Source organism: Dreissena polymorpha, chromosome 15 (assembly GCF_020536995.1).
Source record: "Dreissena polymorpha isolate Duluth1 chromosome 15, UMN_Dpol_1.0, whole genome shotgun sequence".
NCBI classification, from domain to species: domain Eukaryota; kingdom Metazoa; phylum Mollusca; class Bivalvia; order Myida; family Dreissenidae; genus Dreissena; species Dreissena polymorpha.
This window is the reverse complement of record NC_068369.1, coordinates 18,217,830-18,238,434: the sequence shown is the minus strand read 5'-3', so window position 1 is coordinate 18,238,434 and position 20,605 is coordinate 18,217,830. Positions and strand designations below refer to the sequence as shown.

General features: G+C 35.0%; 2 protein-coding genes across 2 annotated transcripts in view; one reads left to right on the top strand and one right to left on the bottom strand.

The window, feature by feature from the left end:
• Positions 1–66: 66 nt before the first annotated feature.
• On the bottom strand, positions 67–9,201 carry LOC127859958 (sterile alpha motif domain-containing protein 9-like). Its single transcript, XM_052397618.1, has 5 exons — positions 8,756–9,201; positions 7,667–7,954; positions 3,621–3,825; positions 2,269–2,327; positions 67–1,291 (listed from the first exon to the last, which is right to left on the bottom strand). Exon 5 carries the CDS (start codon positions 1,135–1,137, stop codon positions 88–90), a length of 1,050 nt encoding a protein of 349 aa, XP_052253578.1. The 5' UTR covers positions 1,138–1,291; positions 2,269–2,327; positions 3,621–3,825; positions 7,667–7,954; positions 8,756–9,201; the 3' UTR covers positions 67–87.
• Positions 9,202–17,350: 8,149 nt separating this feature from the next.
• The window catches only part of LOC127859959 (proteasome subunit alpha type-2), a 31,563-nt gene continuing 28,308 nt past the window's right edge, over positions 17,351–20,605 (top strand). The window contains exon 1 of the mRNA XM_052397619.1: positions 17,351–17,502. Coding sequence (XP_052253579.1) covers positions 17,465–17,502 — 38 coding nt within the window. The 5' untranslated portion in view covers positions 17,351–17,464. The remainder of the gene's footprint in view (positions 17,503–20,605) is intronic.

Below are 20,605 nucleotides of genomic sequence, written 5' to 3'. Positions count from 1 at the left end.
AAACCATTCTGAAACTGGAAGACATTTTATTTTTCGTTCATCATTGCCATTGCAATAGATCCAATGTCTGCCAGATCCAATGTTTGACTAATACTCATCGGTATTTTCGTCATCAGGTAGAACGATATCAAAGTATTCATCACCTTGTTCGATGTGTTTGATCAATGAAGTTGATGGGTCGAAGTCAAACACTACTTGCGAAGACACAAAGGCTGATTTAATCAATGAAAGAATCTTCTCAGCATTTTCCAGTCGCGTGTATCTACCACATATGATATGCGGTACCATTTGATCGGTCACAAATGTGTTGCCTGCAGTCAAACGATTTTGTAAAGCTGATCGTTTGTTAACAATCGCTTTGTTTGGCCGAAATCGCGATTGCTCCAGTTTATTCCTAAGCTCCAATGTGTTTTTTAAATCTTCCTTTAGACATTCAGACTTTTGAACATCAATTGTCTCAAACATATTCCATCCTTGTATTGATACGTACATGAATAATTTCTTTTCCTGTTTACCATTGGGAGGAAACATGACTATGAAGGCTGTGTCTTTCATAAACAGGCATGATGGTTGAATATCAACTTCAATCACAACACTACCATTCTCACATGGCACAAATATTATCGGTTGAATGGTTCGTTCTAAAATTCGCTTTTCCGAACAAGGTCCCATAAAACAGTGCTGTAAGCCATAATCGATTGCAATTCTTTGCGTGTATACCCTGAACTCTGAACTCTGTAAACCAACAATCAATCCTTCATTATTCTCAAGAGGTTGTATCCCAAAGTGAAACGTTCCATTTTGTCTACCGTTAATGCATGCTGCTGCAAATTTAATTACTTCAGCTGCAAAGTAAGACGGATGCATCTGCTTTTTTCTTTTAGGAAAAACATACTTATGTACAGGTGTTAACATGGAAAACACATCTTTTCTTACTTTACATTGTTTATAAACAACTTTGTCCGAACTAGTCCCAAAACCACGCAGATCACTTTTCATTTTATGACTTCCAACCGTCAATCGTTGTTTCATTTCTTTTTGTATTTTAGAAAGGCCTTTGCCGAGGCCGAAGCCATACTTAAGCCCATGATGTTCAATTTTCTGTTTAAAGCATCCCTCGATTTCATCGTCCGACATCTCAACAAACACTGGTAAGGATATACTTTCTTCTCTAATAAAATCGCTTATTATTTGTAAGATCGGATCTCTTGGGTAATAGTTGCTTTGACTTCATTAGCCAAATAATGTGAAAATTCTTCACTAGTCATGCTTGACATTGGTTGCATTATGTCTAGAAAACAAACGATTGGGCCGGAATAAACAAAGTACGTTAATGAATATATTATAAGGTGTGCCAGTTCGTATACTATCATGTCGAACAAACCTAAAAACGAATCGATAATAAGTATTTATTCTTTGTCTAAGGTTTATTTAGTGCTTTATTTGTAAAAGATTAGTGTGTTTTTTTCTCTTAATTATAATGGGCGTGCACAATTATCTTCATTTATTTATTAATATCGTACATAACCAAATATAACTTATATATATATATATATATATATATATATATATATATATATATATATATATATATATATATATATATATATATATATATATACAAATAGTTATCTTTAACTTATAATATATTTCTTTTATGGTTGTTCATTAATGTTGTATTTTCCCGTTTTAAAATGTGTTGAATTATGCCATTAAAAACACACACAAATATATGATTTTCTTGGAAAGAAATTGTTTGGAGTAAATTCAAAACAGTATTTGTTAATATAAAAGCAAAGCCATAGCATCATTCCAATCGAGGTTATCAATTGTAGGTAAAGTGATACCACACAATTGACATTCTTAACTCGCTATCATCACGTTCGTTATTTAAATGTTTAAACGACAATATGTTATTTTTATCAATATTCTGCACCATTCGAATCGATATTATCAATTATAGGTATAGTGAAACCACACAATTTACATTGCGATCCCGATATTATAACGTTGGTTTAAAAGCTTAAACCACAATATGTTTTTTGTAACAATATGGAAGCGATTATAGAAAGACCGTGTTATTATTGATAGGTGCTAGTTTTTATGCGATTGAACACAGGCACCAAAGTATTAATTAATTTAATAAGACACACACAAGTCACTAAAACACAATTAATTGAAATTGCTGATGAGCAGTATAAATTGAATAGTACAGTAATTTTTAAATTATATATATGGACAATACGACATACTAAATGACCCACAAACCTTGCAATGGTGTTTCATCAAATGCAAAGGGTGAGAACTGATAAAGAATGCCCTTGAATCTGAAAATACACGTCATTTTAAAACCAAAACGTTCTGAGGTTCGTTATTTTTTCACGAATTATAGAATCGTCAGATATCTCTAATCTCTAATAAACCCTATAAATATAAACTGCATAAACTAAAAGCCAGTTTGTACAAAAGATCTTAATCAGATGTCATCTCTTACTGTACATCGATTCGAACCCTTGCTGTTACAGCCGGATAGCAGTGACACTTAGACGACAAATACAGTTTTTACCAACATTCGCTTTTGGTTGTATTAAAGCGAGATTATACGATTTTCATATGTGTTTAATTGTAATATATTGATAAAATATGTTACAGTAAAACAAAATAGGCAAGACAAATTAAGACGAATTTCATAAAATGCAGCAAAGACAAATAAGCGCCCCGAGCCGATTGTGACGAAGATATTTCGTACAAATGTTACTACAATAACCGAAGCATTCGTCTTTTTAGTTAGCGTTCGTGTGTCGTATGAATAGATATCGTTGCAGGAATCAAAAATGAACCGTTAAACTAAATTTAGATTCACATCATACATGCATGATTTACATGCTGGCGAATTCGACTGTGCAGACATTTTCGATCTCAGAATTAAATATCTTGCGTTTTTCGCATTTTTTCGACACATGTTCTTTTAACTTTTATTTTAATTTATATTGAAATATGTTTAATAATGTTTTTACTTATTTTATATAAATAAATAAATATTTGACAAAATCGTATAATCTCGCTTTAAGTTCGAAACTGCATTAATAACATTTTATTTCATTATATTCATTTGCATTGACAACGCAAGCTAATGTCAAATAAATGCAATTCACTTTCATGCTTTAAATGACGATTTATATTGAGGTTGTTTATAGGGCATGTTAATGTAAATATTTTGAAATAGTTTGGAATAATAATAAACACGCGTATCGTGTCTGTAACTGAAATTGACCAATATTAAATTTTTACGTGGTCTAGATATAATCAACATTCTCACCAATGTCATAAAGATTTAGCCAAAATATTGGTTGTGGATTAAACATTCTCGCACAGGTTAGCTTTAAAAGAATGACTTCTATAGTTTTGTCATTAATTACAAAAGGCAACAACATGGCATACAATAGTATATACATTAAATGGGCTATATGATGCAGCATAATTATAAATTGTACATGCGGGCCGAATTTTATCCAAATTATTTCTGATGGACGAATGGCGAGATAGAATACATGACAGCCTGTTCCTTTTGTATCGATGCAAACTGATCAATCTTATTGGTGTAAGCTGAAATACTGTACCTGCCATTGTTATCGTCGAATTGCACCTCTGGATATATTTCTTTCATGCATTCCAGTATCAAGTGAAACTTGGTCAAGCACTTGCGTTGGTCTTCCACATATATGTGCACATCTTCACCAGACAATGTATTATCAGGATGCGACTTAAATCCAGCAGCAAGTATTTGCAATATGCTTGCCTTCTCGAGCTTCTTGATTTCCCTCTCTGAAATTAAGCTCATAAATCGCTTACATGATATAAATATTACGAACCTAAGACAGAGATGCAACTTGGATGTTAATGATAAGCGAATCTTTGACTTTGAAATTGTTCTTTAGGGTATTATATTTATTTTATTATACCAATCAAACCGTATATTCCTTTTACAATCGGTATTCAACTCAAGAGTCAGCCTTCCGTACCTTTAATGCGTGTCATATTAACAATATTACTTGTGATCAATATTTATTTTTAAACCGCGTTTGTTTACATCAGCAATAAACCAAGTGTAATTACCGAATACGAAACGTATCATGCGACACCGAATGGACTTATATAGCGCTTATGATAAATGTATATTAAATAATTAGAACAAACAACACGATGATTGTATGGCATATTCCAAAAAGCACTAAATTGGCATCGTCCAGACAATTGTCTAATGCCGTGTAAGTTTGTTGTTTAGTAACTCCGATATCATGCTCATAAGTAGCGTCTAAAATTGTTTTGGAAAGCAATATTTATAATGTTTAAATACCCATGCTTTGTGATGCGGCCTTGAGCCTCTAAATTAAAAAAAAATGGGTCGCGAACGTTTTGAAATTGTGAACAAGTTAGTCGCGAACTTAAACTTATGGTGAAATTCAGTTTTTATTGATGAACAAGTATAGAAAAAGCATGTTTAACACCTGAATCATATCGAATGTCTGTATACAGTGCATTAAAATCATACTACATTATCTTAACTTTCCTTCTTTCAGCAAACAATAGAGCAGCAGTAAAAACAACATTATGACATTTATGGTCTCCACACTTCACATATTTATTATTTCTAGATGAAGTTTATTTGTTAAACAAAAAAGCACTTTCAGCGGCGCCAACGGCTAAAAACAGGTTTCCATCACTGTATTCCTATATTGTGCTTTTTTGTATACAGTTTGCGTAAAACATATTTGTTATTGTTATATCGCTGAAACTGCATTTTAATATTACAACGAAGTTTTATCATTGATTATTGTTGGGAATATATATTATGCAATACTTAATTTCAACACCTGTATTGATACTGTCAACATCATGGATAGTTAAGTACGGTCGCGAAAATATATAACATTATTAAAGTAACTTTTACTTGCATACTACTGGATCTTCTTTGCAATTACAGCCTGTATTTGATGATAAAAAAACTGTCAACCCATTAGTTATGTAAAATTATAAATGACTTAGAACATATACACGATGTAGATGCATATCGGTGGCCTTTCTGTCAAAATGCTGCCTCTCTGTTCATTCTTGGCTGCCTCTCTGTCATAAACAAGAAAATGGATGATCCTAATTCACAAAACAGGTAAGAAAATCTAAAATTAAAACCCGTAAACACATTTGTGCATACACTTATCACAAACTCTATCGAAGATAGAATGATGACGAGAGTGGTGGAACAATCGTGCATACATGACTTTTTAACATAGCTTTTCCGTAATATGTCAAATATCTAATGGCATTGATATCATCTTTATGATCAAAACTTTACGTTTAATGTACGCTATATAGTAGTTTTCATCAATTTTACTTAAAAAAGGCCTACTTTCGCTTTCGTTGTGGCACGGAAAGCCTCTCGATCGGCTCACTTTTCTGGCACGGGAAGACTAGTCGTCGAACTAAACCGCTTAATATATCAAAGTTCTCTTCTCGAGTGGATATGACTTATTATAGGCTAGACTTTTACAAAACTGAATCTTGTATTTGTGCCCTTTTTTTACTGTAAATATTTCATTTTTAAATATTTCTGGACACAATTTTGTTTTTTTGGCTATTGGGGAAAATTGAAAGATAAAAATTGTTATCAAATGAATAAATTTTGATACCAGGGCCCAGTGAACCAGGAAGCAATAAGTCCGAGTCAATGGACAGGGACGGAATGCTACTTATTGACAAGGACCAAATATAAAATGGGCCTTTTTATAATTTGAGCCTAGCCTTGACTTGCACGAGAAAATCCATGAACTCGTGGCAGTTTGCCGAATCTTTGGTTTTTGCATTAGGTACTGTAAACACGTTGTCACCAATATGTGTTCATTATATCTACAATTCATTAACGCGATGTTCATTACTGACGGATTTATACATGTACATTAAGATACTTCAATTATGTAGCCGATAGCGTGAGTCCAAATAATAACGTTAAAAGTCCCCTTTCGCCTTTGATATTTACATCAAATATTCTGACATTTAAATTTTTTACTATCAATACTTTTAATAAGTGTTAAACTCATTTTACTGAGAAAAATAAAAATGTCAATCGACGACTAGGCTTCCCATGCCAGAAAAGTGAGCCGATCGAGAGGCTTTCCGTGCCACAACGAAAGCGAAAGTAGGCATTTTTTTAAGTAAAATTGATGAAAATTACTATATAGCATACATTGAACGTAAAGATTTGATCATAAAGATGATGTCAATGACACTAGATATTTGACATATTACGGAAAAGCTATGTTAAAAAGTCATCAAAGTGGCATGTATGCACGCTTGTTCCACCACCCTTCGAAATCATTCCATCTTCGATAGAGTTTGTGATAAGTGTTTGGACCTGCGGAATACTGTGAACCTGTAGCTGGATATATGCTTCAACTCATGGACCACCTCTTTGTATGCACAAATGTGCTTACGGGTTTAAATTTTAGATTTTCTCATCTGTTTTGTGAATTACGATCATTCATTTTTCTTGTTTATGACAGAGAGGCAGCGAAGAATGAACACAGAGGCAGCATTTTGACAGAAAGGCAACCGATATGCTTCTACACAGTGATACAAAGCAATTAAATAAATAAATCCATATGCAGACCTTTTCCCATTCGTAACCACAGTTTCATAGCCTAAGTGGAGCCTCGGTTTGCGCATAAAGTAAACGACGATGAATTGAACCTTCACAGTGATTTTTTAAAGCACTAATAATTGTGTGCATATTGTGTGCGTGCGAACTATTAAAGTTATTAAGAACCGTAGGCCTATTAAAATTTGAATTCGAGAAGGTACGTAATTGCGATTTAGCAATACGGTTTCTTAATCAAACATCAAGATGCTTGACTAGATTTTGTGGTCAAAAATGACTTACGAACACGTTCGAGGGTTATTTTCGGCGCACAGCGACACTTGTTAAACGAATTTTACGCCCGAACAGGCACAAATAAAGCTTTGATAGTTAAATGAAAAACGTAATTTTGATGTCTGAAATTGTCGTTTGTTTTACAGTTTTGTGCCAAAAAATATTTTTTTCACATTTACCATGTCGTTTTTTCTTCAAATAATCTGGCCCTGTTTTATGTCTGAAATGTCCAACTTCAAAAATGCCAAACATCGGTAAACACTTCCCATAAAATCAGTCGAGTAGCGTTTAAAAAAAACGAATCAAGTGTTTGGGAATAGACGTAATCTTTATGGCAACGTTACATAATAAATCTCCATCTCAGGAATCGTTTCTTAAAATATCCAAAATAAGTTAATTATTTTGATAGTGGAAAACCCAAGGGACATGTAGATCTATACCAAAAAAGTAGAAATGCGTCAGAAACATTATGAGGAGCGCTATTCTTGATACCGTCAGCTAGTATAATACGATTTAGAAAATACATCAAACAAAATAATATGCAATGACAAACTGGAGTCAAGATTGAGTGAATATATCCAACCTATATTTGAGAATATATTTTAAGTAAATTGCCGACGAGAAAGACGGATGATTACTGATGACGACGGGAAGAATCTGTTCGTAATTAAAACTATTGAGCCATTCGTGCTAAAGTAATCATGAACTTGTTTATACAAAAAACTTTTCAATTATACATACCGACATAGCTGTATCCAGTTGTAACTGCAATCTGATCTGCAACTACTTGGTTGAGGTCTCGCAAACACTTCGTGAACTTGAGAACATTTTCATAACGTTCATTTATTACCTCCAACACAAGGAGAGCAGCCTTCTCTTCGAAATCATGTTCCTGCTCAATTTCGTGCTTCTTGAAATCACCAAGAATTCGTTCGGCTCTTAATTGACCAGCAAGAACGTCTACGTCAACAAATCTTGCGATACTGCGTGAACACAATACGATCTGATACCTCAGCTCAATATCGGCATCTGGAAAAAATAAATACATACTTCATACCTAGACTCTTATATTATATAGAAAAAACACAGTACTGTTTTTTTAATCAATTTGTGTTATATCTAACTTAAACTCTCCAGTCACACGAAAAAAGTAGAAATTGCACTACTGGAAAATATACTCATTAAATGGTCAATAGAATGAAATATCCGACGGCCGTACTTTTTATTGTTTTGTTAAAAAAATTATACTGAACGATTATATTTATAGATAGTTCGGGCATATATAAAGTAGCCACTAAATATCATAGCCCTAAACATAGGAATCTTTTCGGTATAGAAACCTGTCAAAAAACATTGCACGACCGATAAAACACATTCGCTCGCTAATATTTTGCACTGAGCTATAATAGTCCTATTCTTAGCATCGGACACTTGTGTGTAATATGTTTATATCTATCAACGGCAAATGCATATATATTATGTACACACACTTTTGTGTTACTCTCAGAGACTTTGTCATATATATTCTTTATCATATATATTATTCCATCAATAAGATAAGTGTATAGTTGAAGTAGTTCTGAAAATATGAACCATACGTCAAAAATGACTCAATCGGTTAGATCGTCATTGTAATTTTGACCATAGGATTTTTATAAAGATACATGCTTCGAAAAATATAGCACTTATAATGTTTTCAATAACTTACAGTAATGACAGTCTTTTATATTCAATGTATCTAAAGATTAAGAGTTCCTCGAAGCGAAAGTACTTTTATTATGACTCTGATTAACTCATATATAAATCATAGCTCAAACATGGCCCTATTACCTGTTTTTGATTCATCATACTTTCGTAGAAGTTTATCCATCATGTCCTCTCTGCATAGACTAAGTCTGCATCTTTGACTAACACGCACAACAAGTGATTGCTTTTCAAGCTCTTGAACCCCTGTTTCCAGCCTGTCAACATGTAATTCTGCGCCATAGCCTGTTATTGTCGGGTTTCCATCAAGGTCTTGACATATCGATTTCATCGCGATAAGCGCTCTATTGAATATATCGTCCGTCAGAAGCGCATTATTAATCGAATGAGCAAGCTCATTTCTGCATGAGCGAAGTTCGCATATGTCTTTATTATTTTGAGTTGATACTTGAAGATGATTAAGCAATACGTATGTCAATAATGTGATGTCCATTTTGTCGAATGACACATCTGCAGAATTTAGTAGCTTAACTTGCTCTTTGTGCAGTATCTTCTTTTTGAAGTGATCGTATATAACTTTTTAAATTAGCGCTCTACCCACATTCACATGTATAGATTTGAGAAAATTGCCAATACATCTGCCTTTTTTTCTATTACTATTAAGCTTTATATAATATATCGAAACTAAAATAATACAATAACACCTACACATACAAACTTATTTGTGCTTTTGTGTATGCTTTTAGCGTATAAAATATTTGCCGTCCTATTATTTAGATGCAAGCTACTTCCCTATAACTATAGCTAGCTACTCCTACCTGTTCAATAAAATTCGTTTAGAGTGTAAAATAGCTCGGATTCTAATATCCCTTTTATTCGTCATGTTATCATCTGTAATGAGAATTCGCACTTATACTGATTCTCGATCTGCACTCACCTTGCACAGCTTCTGCGCAAAAATCAACAATACGATTTAATTCTTTATTTCTTGATTTGCCTTCATATGTTTTGTACTTAAATTATGTTAACTTAGCATTATATTGTAAACTATATTTGCAGTAGTATTACATGCTATGCACGTGTTTCTGAAAATGTACAGTATAGGCAAGTGCGTAGCAGAGAAGAATAATGTTGTGTTTTTAAGACACACAGCTCTTGTAGGATATAAGCGGATGCCTATTGTGTATTTTATTTTTATTTTCGTATGACACAATTGTGGCCTCCTTGTATTATCTTTTAAAGTGACGGACGGACTGAAAAGGTTCACGCGCTTGTGATTATACGAACAGTCTCAGTGCATGGACAGAACATATAAAGAGATAATATTGTAAATGCCTATTGTGGGTCTTTAAAAATCTTTCGTCTTGTACACTGAACATCAAACCACAATACTTTCCGATAGAAAATTGAAGACACACTGTGTTATTTAGCAAATGGCACATTTCGGTAGCCGATTCTTGCTTGCAGGATTTTCTTTCAGACAAACTGACAGCGTATTTGTGTGGCTAGATAATTAAACGATTTAACTTCTTTCACGGGCACTATACTATTTCAGTAGCTTTGTCTCATAAAACAAGACAAATGTAATTTTCCGATGAATTTTAATTCATTGTTTTCCCTAAAACTCGTGTTATTTGATATATTGACAGCAATACTATGTTATCGACATAATACGTTAATTTAAAGTCCATCCCGTCTTCCCTTGGCGATTTACTGACCTAGCTTTGACCCTGAAAGTCTTTGCGATGGACTTTACCGGTAATGCGTAGTTGCAATTGTGCGAAAATGTATGGCTATGTTTCGTATGAACATGCAGAAAGCAGTTCGCATTTCCCTACACTCATCAGAGTTAATCCAATACTACAAAGACGCCATGTCTCCTATGTTCCGGGGGATTATGCTCTAATTAGCCAATGAAATATTACTTATGTATTCATTCGGGTCTGCTGGCGTTATGAAAAAGTCATTTATGGTGCAAAGCTGGGTTAAACAGCTACGCCAAAAAAGCTACTTTAGTAGTAGAAGTAGTAGTAGTATATGTAGTAGTATTAGTGTGTTGTTGTGTAGTAGAAATAGTAGTAGAAAGTTTTAGTAGTAGTAGTAGTAAGTAGTCGTAGTAGTTGTAGTAGTGTCGTAGTACGTAGTGTAGTAGTCGTAGTCGTAGTCGTAGTCGTAGTAGTCGTGTGTAGTAGTGTATTAGTTGTTGTCGTGTAGTCTCGATCGTCGTCGTACGTCGCCGTCGCCGTCGTCGTCGTCCTCCTCCTCATCCTCATCATCCTACCGTCGTCTCCGTAAGTAGTCTAGTAGTGTAGTAGTCGTACCGTAGCAGTAGCATAGCAGTAGCCGTAGCAGTAGTAGAATTTTCGTGTAGTTAGAGCGTAGTAGAAGTAGCGTAGTAGTAGTATATAGTAGAAGTAGTAGTAGGTAGTAGTCGTCGCAGTGTAGTCGTGTCGTAATCGTCGTAGTCTAGTAGTAGTTCGTCGTAGTCGTCTCGTCTAGTCGTCGTTGTAGTAGTCGCAGTATGTCGTAGATAAAGTAGCATAGTTATAGAGTAGTCCATTCGCCGTCAATGGTAGTAGAAAGTGTAGTAGTAGTTACGACGAAGTGTCTGAGTAGTGTTAGTCCAAGATATATTAGTAGCAAAGTCAGGAACGTAGAGGTAATATGTATAGTAAAGGTAGCGAATGCTTGATAGTACAATCGTCGTTACGTTTACAAAAAAGTGTAGTTAATGGTTTAGTATGTAGTTATAGTCCATGTAGTAAGAAGTCGCGTAAAGTATAGAAGTACGAAGTCATGCACAATACGTAGTGATTGTATCAATAGTATTCATAGTAGTAGAGGAAATAGTAGTATCGACAAAATAGTTATCGTTTGCGGCAATATGCAAATATCGTCATTGAACACAATCATAACGACAAATACGGAGGTCAGTTATTTAATTATGTATTCGTTTTTACAAATAATATTCCTAAACATGTTTGATATAGTTTTTGCCTTAATACAATTCGTAGAGTTTATGCATCATGTCCTTCTGCATAGACTAAACTGCATCTTTGATAACACGCACAACAAGTTTGCTTTTCAAGCTCTTGAACCCCTGTTTCCGCCTGAACATGTAATTTGGCCATAGCCTTATTGTCGGGTTTATCAAGGTCTTCACATATCGATTTGATCGCGATAAGCGCTCTATTGAATATATCGTCCGTCAGAAGCGCATTATTAATCGAATGAGCAAGCTCAATTCTGCATGAGCGAATTCGCATATGTCTTTATTATTTTGAGTTGATACTTGAAGATGATTAAGCAATCGTATGTAAATAATGTGACGTCCATTTTGTCGAATGAATATCTGAGAATTTTAGCTAACTTGCTTCTCAGTGCAGTATGTTGTTTTTGAAGTGATCGTATATAACTGTTTAAATTAGCGCTCTAACCCACATTCACATGTATAGATTTGAGAAAATTGAATACATCTGCTGGCTTTTTTTTATTACTATTAAATGCTTTATATAATATATCGAAACTAAAATAATACAATACACCTACACATACAAACTTATTTGTGCTTTTGTGTATGCTTTTAGCGTACTAAAATATTTGCCGTCCTATTATTTAGATGCAAGCTACTTCCCTATAACTATAGCTAGCTACTCCTACCTGTTCAATAAAATTCGTTTAGAGTGTAAAATAGCTCGGATTCTAATATCCCTTTTATTCGTCATGTTATCATATGTAATGAGAATTCCGCACTTCTACTGATTCTCCGATCTGCACTCACCTTGCACAAGCTTCTGCGCAAAAATCAACAATACGATTTAATTCTTTATTTCTTGATTTGCCTTCATATGTTTTGTACTTAAATTATGTTAAACTTAGCCATTATATTGTAAACTATATTTGCAGTATGTATTACATGCTATGCACGGTTTCTGAAAATGTACAGTATAGGCAAGTGCGTAGCAGAGAAGAATAATGTTGTGTTTTTTAAGACACACAGCTCTTGTAGGATATAAGCGGATGCCTATTGTGTATTTTATTTTTATTTTCGTATGACACAATTGTGGCCTCCTTGTATTATCTTTTAAAGTGACGGACGGACTGAAAAGGTTCACGCGCTTGTGATTATACGAACAGTCTCAGTGCATGGACAGAACATATAAAGAGATAATATTGTAAATGCCTATTGTGGGTCTTTAAAATCTTTTCGTCTTGTACACTGAACATCAAACCACAATACTTTCGATAGAAAATTGAAGACACACTGTGTTATTTAGCAAATGGCACATTTCGGTAGCCGATTCTTGCTTGCAGGATTTTCTTTCAGACAAACTGACAGCGTATTTGTGTGGCTAGATAATTAAACGATTTAACTTCTTTCACGGGCACTCTACTATTTCAGTAGCTTTGTCTCATAAAACAAGACAAATGTAATTTTCGATGAATTTTAATTCATTGTTTTCCCTAAAACTCGTGTTATTGATATATTGACAGCAATACTATGTTATCGACATAATACGTTAATTTAAAGTCCATCCCGTCTTCCCTTGGCGATTTACTGACTAGCTTTGACCCTGAAAGTCTTTGCGATGGACTTTACCGGTAATGCGTAGTTGCAATTGTGCGAAAATGTATGGCTATGTTTCGTATGAACATGCAGAAAGCAGTTCGCATTTCCCTACACTCATCAGATTTAATCCAATACTACAAAGACGCCATGTCTCCTATGTTCCGGGGGATTATGCTCTAATTAGCCAATGAAATATTACTTATGTATTCATTCGGGTCTGCTGGCGTTATGAAAAAGTCATTTATGGTGCAAAGCTGGGTTAAACAGCTACGCCAAAAAAGCTACTTTAGTAGTAGAAGTAGTAGTAGTATATGTAAGTAGTATTAGTTGTTGTTGTAGTAGAAATAGTAGTAGAAGTTTTAGTAGTAAGTAGTAGTGTAGTAGTAGTTATAGTAGTTGTTAGTTCGTAGTAGTAGTATTAGTAGTCGTAGTAGTATTAGTAGTAGTATATTCGTAGTAGTTATAGTCTTAGTATTAGTATAGTTGTAGTACGTCGTATCGTCGTCGTCGTCCGCCTCGCCGTCGTCGTAGTCCTCTCCCCTCCTCCTCATCATACTCATAGCATAGTCGTCAGTAGCAGTAGTCTTCGTAGTAGTCGTTCGTAGCAGTAGCCGTAGCAGTAGCAGTAGCAGTAGAGACGTAGTAGTAGTAGAAGTTGTAGTATCGTAGTAGACGCAGTAGTAGAAGTAGCCGTAGTAGTAGTATAGTAGCCGTAGTAGTATAGTAGTACTAGTCGTCGTCGGTCGTAGTCGTTAGTAGTCGTAGTCGTAGTCGTATTCGTCGTAGTCTCGTAGTAGTCGTACGTCGCGTCGTCGCGTCGTCTCGTATTCGTCGTCGTCGTCGTCGTAGTATAGTCGTAGTCGCAGTATTCGTAGTCCCGTCGTCGTCTCGTCGCCGTAGTCGTCGTCGTAGTCGTAGCCCCCAGTCGTCGACCGTCGCAGTAGTCGTCGTGTGAAGTAGTAGTAGTCGTAGGTCTAGAGTAGACGTAGTAGAGAGTAGTAGTCTTAGTTGTAGGTAGTTGTAGTTAGTCTAGTGAGTAGTGTGGTGTCGTTCGTAGTATTAGTAGTAGTGGAGTTATTAGTAGTGTCGAAGTAGTAGAAGAAGTAGGTCAGTAGTAGTAGTAGTTAGTAGTTTGTGAGTAGTAGTTAGGGTAGTGTTATAGTAGTGGTGTGTAGTAGTAGTAGTGGTGGTCGTAGTAGTTAGTTGAGCAACAGTTTTAAAAGAGTTGTAATAACAGTTTTAAACAAGAGAATAACGAATTATGCCATATAAATTACGCTGGTTAGTTAGAGCAATGTTGCTACGATTTTATATCATGCCCCTTGTTAACAGGTATAAAGAGAACTGCAACACAATGGCCAGAATGCTGTTTTTGAGAGCCTCGAAACAGTTTCTTTAAAAAAATGAACCATTTCCCCCCGTGAATCTGAATATAAATGGATACGTTGCAGGGCCTTTCGGGGTAAAAGACACAACGGAAGAGGGAATTTATTCTAACGGTGAATTAGTCAGAGCAATCCTGAATCCGTTACTGGTTGCCGCATACAACACTATCATTACGCTAGTTCTAGTCCAATAAAGTCCTAAGAGACAAAATGAGCTTTTTATATTGCTCAGTTCTTCACGTTTCAGACCACTTTGTATTGTAAGTCACTTGTTTGTCTTGAATATTTGATGATTGATAGTCACTAAAAGGTTTACCTATAAGTTTACGTTTCACTTTTAGTGAAGTTAAAATGTCAAAACAAGCTAAGGGCTGGCTCCTCAGCCGCGCATATTTTGTAGGGGAAGGTTTGTCGAAACGTCTTGCGTATATCTTGCAGGATTTGGACATTCAGTTTATTTAACACTGACGTGACGAATCCTTCATCACCCGAGAGGTAATCCCTCTGATAATCTTTCTGCTTGTCTCTGCATCCTCTCAGTGTTGTCGATGTTGTGGACATGCTTGGCAAGATGTGAATCCAAAAACTACAGAGCTGTATTCAATGGTGGATTTAATAAGAGCTTAGTACGCTGATTTACTGCAAGAGATCGGGCAGTGTTTAAAGGGGCCTTTTCACAGATTTTGGCATTTTTTTAACTTATTCATTAAATGCTTTATATTGATAAATGTAAACATTGGATCGTTAAAGCTCCAGTAAAAAAACAAGAAAAAAAAATAAAAAAAGGAAAAGAACATTGCCCGGAGCAGGTTTCGAACCAGTGACCCCTGGAGTCCTGCCAGAGTCCTGAAGTAAAAACGCTTTAGCCTACTGAGCTATTCCGCCGAGTACACATACTTGACGTATTTTATACCTCATATAAGCAATCTTCGTAGTTTCACAAAATTTTACGACAAAAACAGAACTCTCCAAATTATTCAATCGTTTCGCGTTGCAACGCTTTATAATTTTTAGGTTTTAAAATCGTCAAAAGATGCATATAATGGCTATATTAGAGCATGGTTAATGTTCAGTATTACTGTTTCCTCACAAATATCATAACTAAAACGAAAACTTACGAATCTGAAACAACTTTTTTCAATTTTGTCAATTTACCAAAGCGTGAAAAGATCCCTTTAAGGTTTCTTCTTATAAAATGTACAATTAGCTTTATTCAGTAGTTTGGTCACGTGGATATCCCTATGTAAATTGGAGGAGATTGTAACACCTAGGTGGGGATTGTATTAAACCGTTTGGAGTTTACGTTTGTCAAGTTCATAAAAGTATGATAATCGATTGTTGATACTAAGTATGTAATATTTCATAGTGTTGAATAACATTCCCCATAGGGATCACCATATTGCCAGCGCTTTCAGGTCTTAGTGAAGGGCGATGTGACATAGTATTGATATTACTGGCCTTTACAAGAGGCAATCGTCGGCGGAGAGTCGTACATGTGACGTGTCTGTGTAAGTATGGTCGTTTAAATGTCACAATAATAACAGGAGTTGGGCGACGGCGGTTTCCAGAGGGACACCAAACTCAACATAAAAAGATGTGGAGTGCTACCCATTTGGAACGACTTGCATGTGGCCGTTAGTAAGAAAGTATCTTAGTCATGTTTTCATTGGACTATCAAGATCATAGCAAGATAACTTGGGAGTTTCTCGTGTGGAACGGTGTCGAATGTCTTCGAGAAGTCAAGAATGGCTATGTTTATTTAGTTTCCCTTGTCGTAGGTAGTCAAACGTATGGTTTTAAATAATAACGTTTCGCATGAAAAGCAATCTGAATCCGTGATTGAGTGAAGTAAGTATCTTGTTCTTTTCTAGATGGTTAAGAATGTGTGTGCAGATTGTGTGTGTTAATATATTACAAGATACATTGGTGTATAATTCTCTGGTAAGTGAGCAGATTCTTTCATAAAGACGGTGTCGATGTTTGCTTTCCGCAAATCGACATGGTTTTTGTTTGTCGAATTATTTCCGGAAGTACTTGAGGACGATCTTTGAGGTCTTTGGGCCTCTAGCATTTATAAGGGTCAAACTAGAAAGAAGATTACCGGTATCTACGCCGTCCTCAGTAATATGCAATGGAGATATTGATCTTGCCTTTCTAATCCGGTTGGACATGGTCGTGTCTTTAACTTCTTTAGTGAAAATCCAGCTGACATAGTCTACTAGTATCGGAGCCTTTATGTTACTGTTATTCAAAAGTTGACACAAATTTTAAGAGGATTTTGGATTTTGTTAATAGAGGTGTTGTTTTAGAGGCCTTTTCATGCTAATTGAAAATAATGCAGACCTTTTATATTGTTTTTTACTGTATTCATACCAATTAGTCGAAATTTACCTAAAAACAATGCAAGCAGAAATATGGGGCTCCCAGAAATACCTTGCACCTTACGTAATACGTGTATATGTGAAAATGTTTGCAAATTATCTTACAACTTTAAGCTATCAGTTAAACATCGTCCTCGGATTTTTGCTACTGCACAATAAGTTTAGTTTAGTTGAAACCGAATATTTGAACTCTATTGGCAGAAGACAACTGCAATTTGTATTGCGATACTTAAGTGTCCAAATGCTTTATTAACAATTATTGATGCAGTAATTTTATGGATCTTATTTAACAATGATAAGAATTACACTTGCGTTTTGCGTGTTTAATATTCAGTGCAGCCCTTTACTATGGCGGGACTGTCAAAGCGACTAGAGCGATGTGTTTGTTCAACATTATTGCGCGTTTCGGTGACTAAGTCTGTTTAGTTGAGTTACGCCTTTTTATGTAGTTGGGGGTCGGTTTTCGAAGCAACGTCACGTGATACCGGTAAACTAAACAATGTCGGAACGATACAGTTTTTCGCTGACAACGTTCAGGTTTGAGTTAATTACATCGCAAATAAGATATAACAGTTACATATTATACAAGAGTATATATGTATATTTCGTAGCAATGCGATTAAATTGAAGTTTTTGCCAAACTTGTTGACATCAAAAACAATCTCAACAACGTAATTCTAGATTTAATTGTCATGCTTGTGGGTGGGGAAACTTTGTTGGTTGAAACTTACAGTAATAATGTCTTTTCATTATTTTAAACGCAACATTTAGATTGTATAAAACGTCATTTCAAACACTTTCATTTTCCAATGAACCCACTATAAATGTTAACTAAAACACAAGACCATAAATAACTACTCAATGTATTGCTCAATTTGACTTACTCCTATAAATATGAGGTCGATTTACATCGACCTCATATCGTTTAACGTTATTTTGCAATAGCATCGTTCCGACATGAATTCATGGCGGAAGCTTTAACGGCATCAAATTCATATAACAGCACAGAATAATCATGCAATAAATTATTAAACATAAAATATAAACATTATTTTACTAATTGCATTAGAAAAATGTTTATACAAACTTACAAGTAATGATAGTCCAGACCTTAAAACACTACCACTGTTCAAATTCCATATTGTTGCCATATAGCACTGTGTAAATTGAAAGTTGCATAATGTTACCTCATTGGTCGGTTATAAATACATTGTTTCTCTATATATAGTATTCGATTTAGACGAAAATAATAATTTACCTGGAATGTCATATTAGTTTTCCATTAAAACTTAGATCTTGCTGTGTGTGTTTATGGACGTTATTAATTATGTTATACTTATTTTTGTATTTCATTAAGAATTAGAACGTGTAGCCCTTTTTGTTAACTGTTTTTAGCAAACGATTCGCGGCTTAATAAGACACGGAAAATAGTTAAAGCGACACTTTCATTTAAAGGTTTAATGTGAACAATATTAAATGAAACCTTTTTTGGTATTAATATATTTTATTGACATGTTAAATTCGATACTTGAAAAGGTGTTTAGTCTTTAAAAAGATGTCGCTGATATTGTTAATTTCAATAACTGTTAATATGCTAAATGTTGTGTAAGAAATTGAATAGTTTCACTGAGTTTTATTCCCGCCTAAAATCCGATATCGTAAAACGTGCAACGGTTAAGAATAAGGTCTCACTAAGTTTAAGTATTCAGATCTGAATATCAGCAGCTGTGCCAGCTGGGAGCCCCGTTTTGGCTTTAACAACCGCAAGCGAAACAACATACTTTTTTAAGTCTTGCACTTAGACTCCATGATCACAAGTATAGGTCCCTGCTGTGGCGTATGACACCATAGTGTTATTTAGTATTGGTCGGCACAGTATCTGATCATAACGAGACAATTGGTTTGTGCTGAACACAGGGGCAATAAAACCACAGATCTATCAATAAACAAGATTATTGAGATATCTTTTATTGAACACCGCGATAAAAATGCTCAAACCACGGCAGGGGTTTTTTTTAGAGAAAGGGGAAGACGCTGGACGCTGGGTGAAAGGGGAAAAAAAGAGTGCGAAAGAGAGATATTAGGGGAAAAAATAAAAACTGTTCATTTCAATGTCTATAACTCATCAAAAGAGACTTGTCTCTGTCCTTTTTGTTCTTAAACACATTTAACAGGTATTAAAGTCAAAGTCCATAATAAAGTTAAAGGTGTAGATCTAATAATGGGAAATGTTTTCAACTATATTTTTGTACTGGGGCCGGGGGACGATGTCAATTTTGTGATTTCAATTTCATGATGAATGGGTTGACGATCTTGATTTGATACAGTATTGGAAGGGAAAGGAGCGGCAGCTGCCGATTGTCTACTTTCACTTTCACAATGTTCGATGTTGATTACCTCGGAATCCTGCTGGGTTATAACGGTTTTCGATGATTCTTTCTTAAAAAATGCCTCGATGCGTTCAGTATCTTCCGAGTTCGAATGTTTTATTTTGTTTGTGTAAGAACGCTAATTGTGAGACATTTTTTTCTGTTTTCACGTTTATACCTCGGCTTGCACATAGCCCGGATGAAAATTCGACTGGTTTCCGGTAATTAATTGACGAAACACCCTTCTCGCGCAAGACCGGTATCCAGTAAAATAGTCACATGATTATTACGATTAGTTGCCCAGTTTACATGACGTTATTTAAGAGCTATATTTAGAATAACTGGGATTCCCAGATGTTGTGTGTTCGTCTGGAGAGAGAGAGAGAGAGCGCGAATTCGTTGTACATGGTGCAAATTGGATAATTGTCGAAAGCCCCAAGGAAAAATAAACATTTCTTTGAGAGAAAATATTATATTTTGGTGAAAAATGATATTTTTGGTGGGGAAATTGTATTTTAAGGGGAAAAATTCTGGTAGGGGAAGACGCCGAATATCGGCGTCACTTTCTTAGTAAAAAAAACCCCTGCACGGACTCTAGATTACACGGATAAGAAACATGGCAACATTCTCAGAATCATCACTGCTATTCGTCTAAACAATTCGTCTAAAAATAATTTATATATTTGAGTTGAAGACGATGTACTGTTGTATAAGTCTGAATAAACTATCAGTCTGCCTGTCTAAATCAAAGCCGTCATCGTCCCAGTGAAAAAAAATCTGATTTTGAATAGTTGAACATGATGCCCTAATGTCAAAATACGAAATGACCCGCGTAACACCGACCGTGATTTTCAAGAATCTTTAATAAATTGATCATTTAAGGTAAATAACATTTCATATAATTATACATAATTCTCTCGTTGATAATTAACAGCAAACGATGAATGTTTTTGACACCCATTTTATTTCAAGTATGCATGCAAAGCCGAATAAAATCGAGAGGGTCCGCTATATACGCTGTTTCATCATAAATTTAACACCCTTTCTGTGTTATAAACAAGAGCTGAAATAGTTAATTTATTAAGATTTATTATTTATAATAAGCTTTATTGATATGTTTCGTGAACAAAATACTACAATATATCATAAAAAATATAATAATCATGGCAAAGGAAATTCAATGGCCGGTTTCTAAACAAAAGCATAATCGCCGAGACCGTAGCATCAGTTCAGTGCGTTAGGAACGCGCGCTACTTTCTTCCGCCTTCATT

Excerpts from the sequence above, each read along its gene's own strand:
- LOC127859958 (XM_052397618.1), bottom strand. The coding sequence starts at position 1,137 with ATGTCGGACGATGAAATCGAGGGATGCTTTAAACAGAAAATTGAACAT.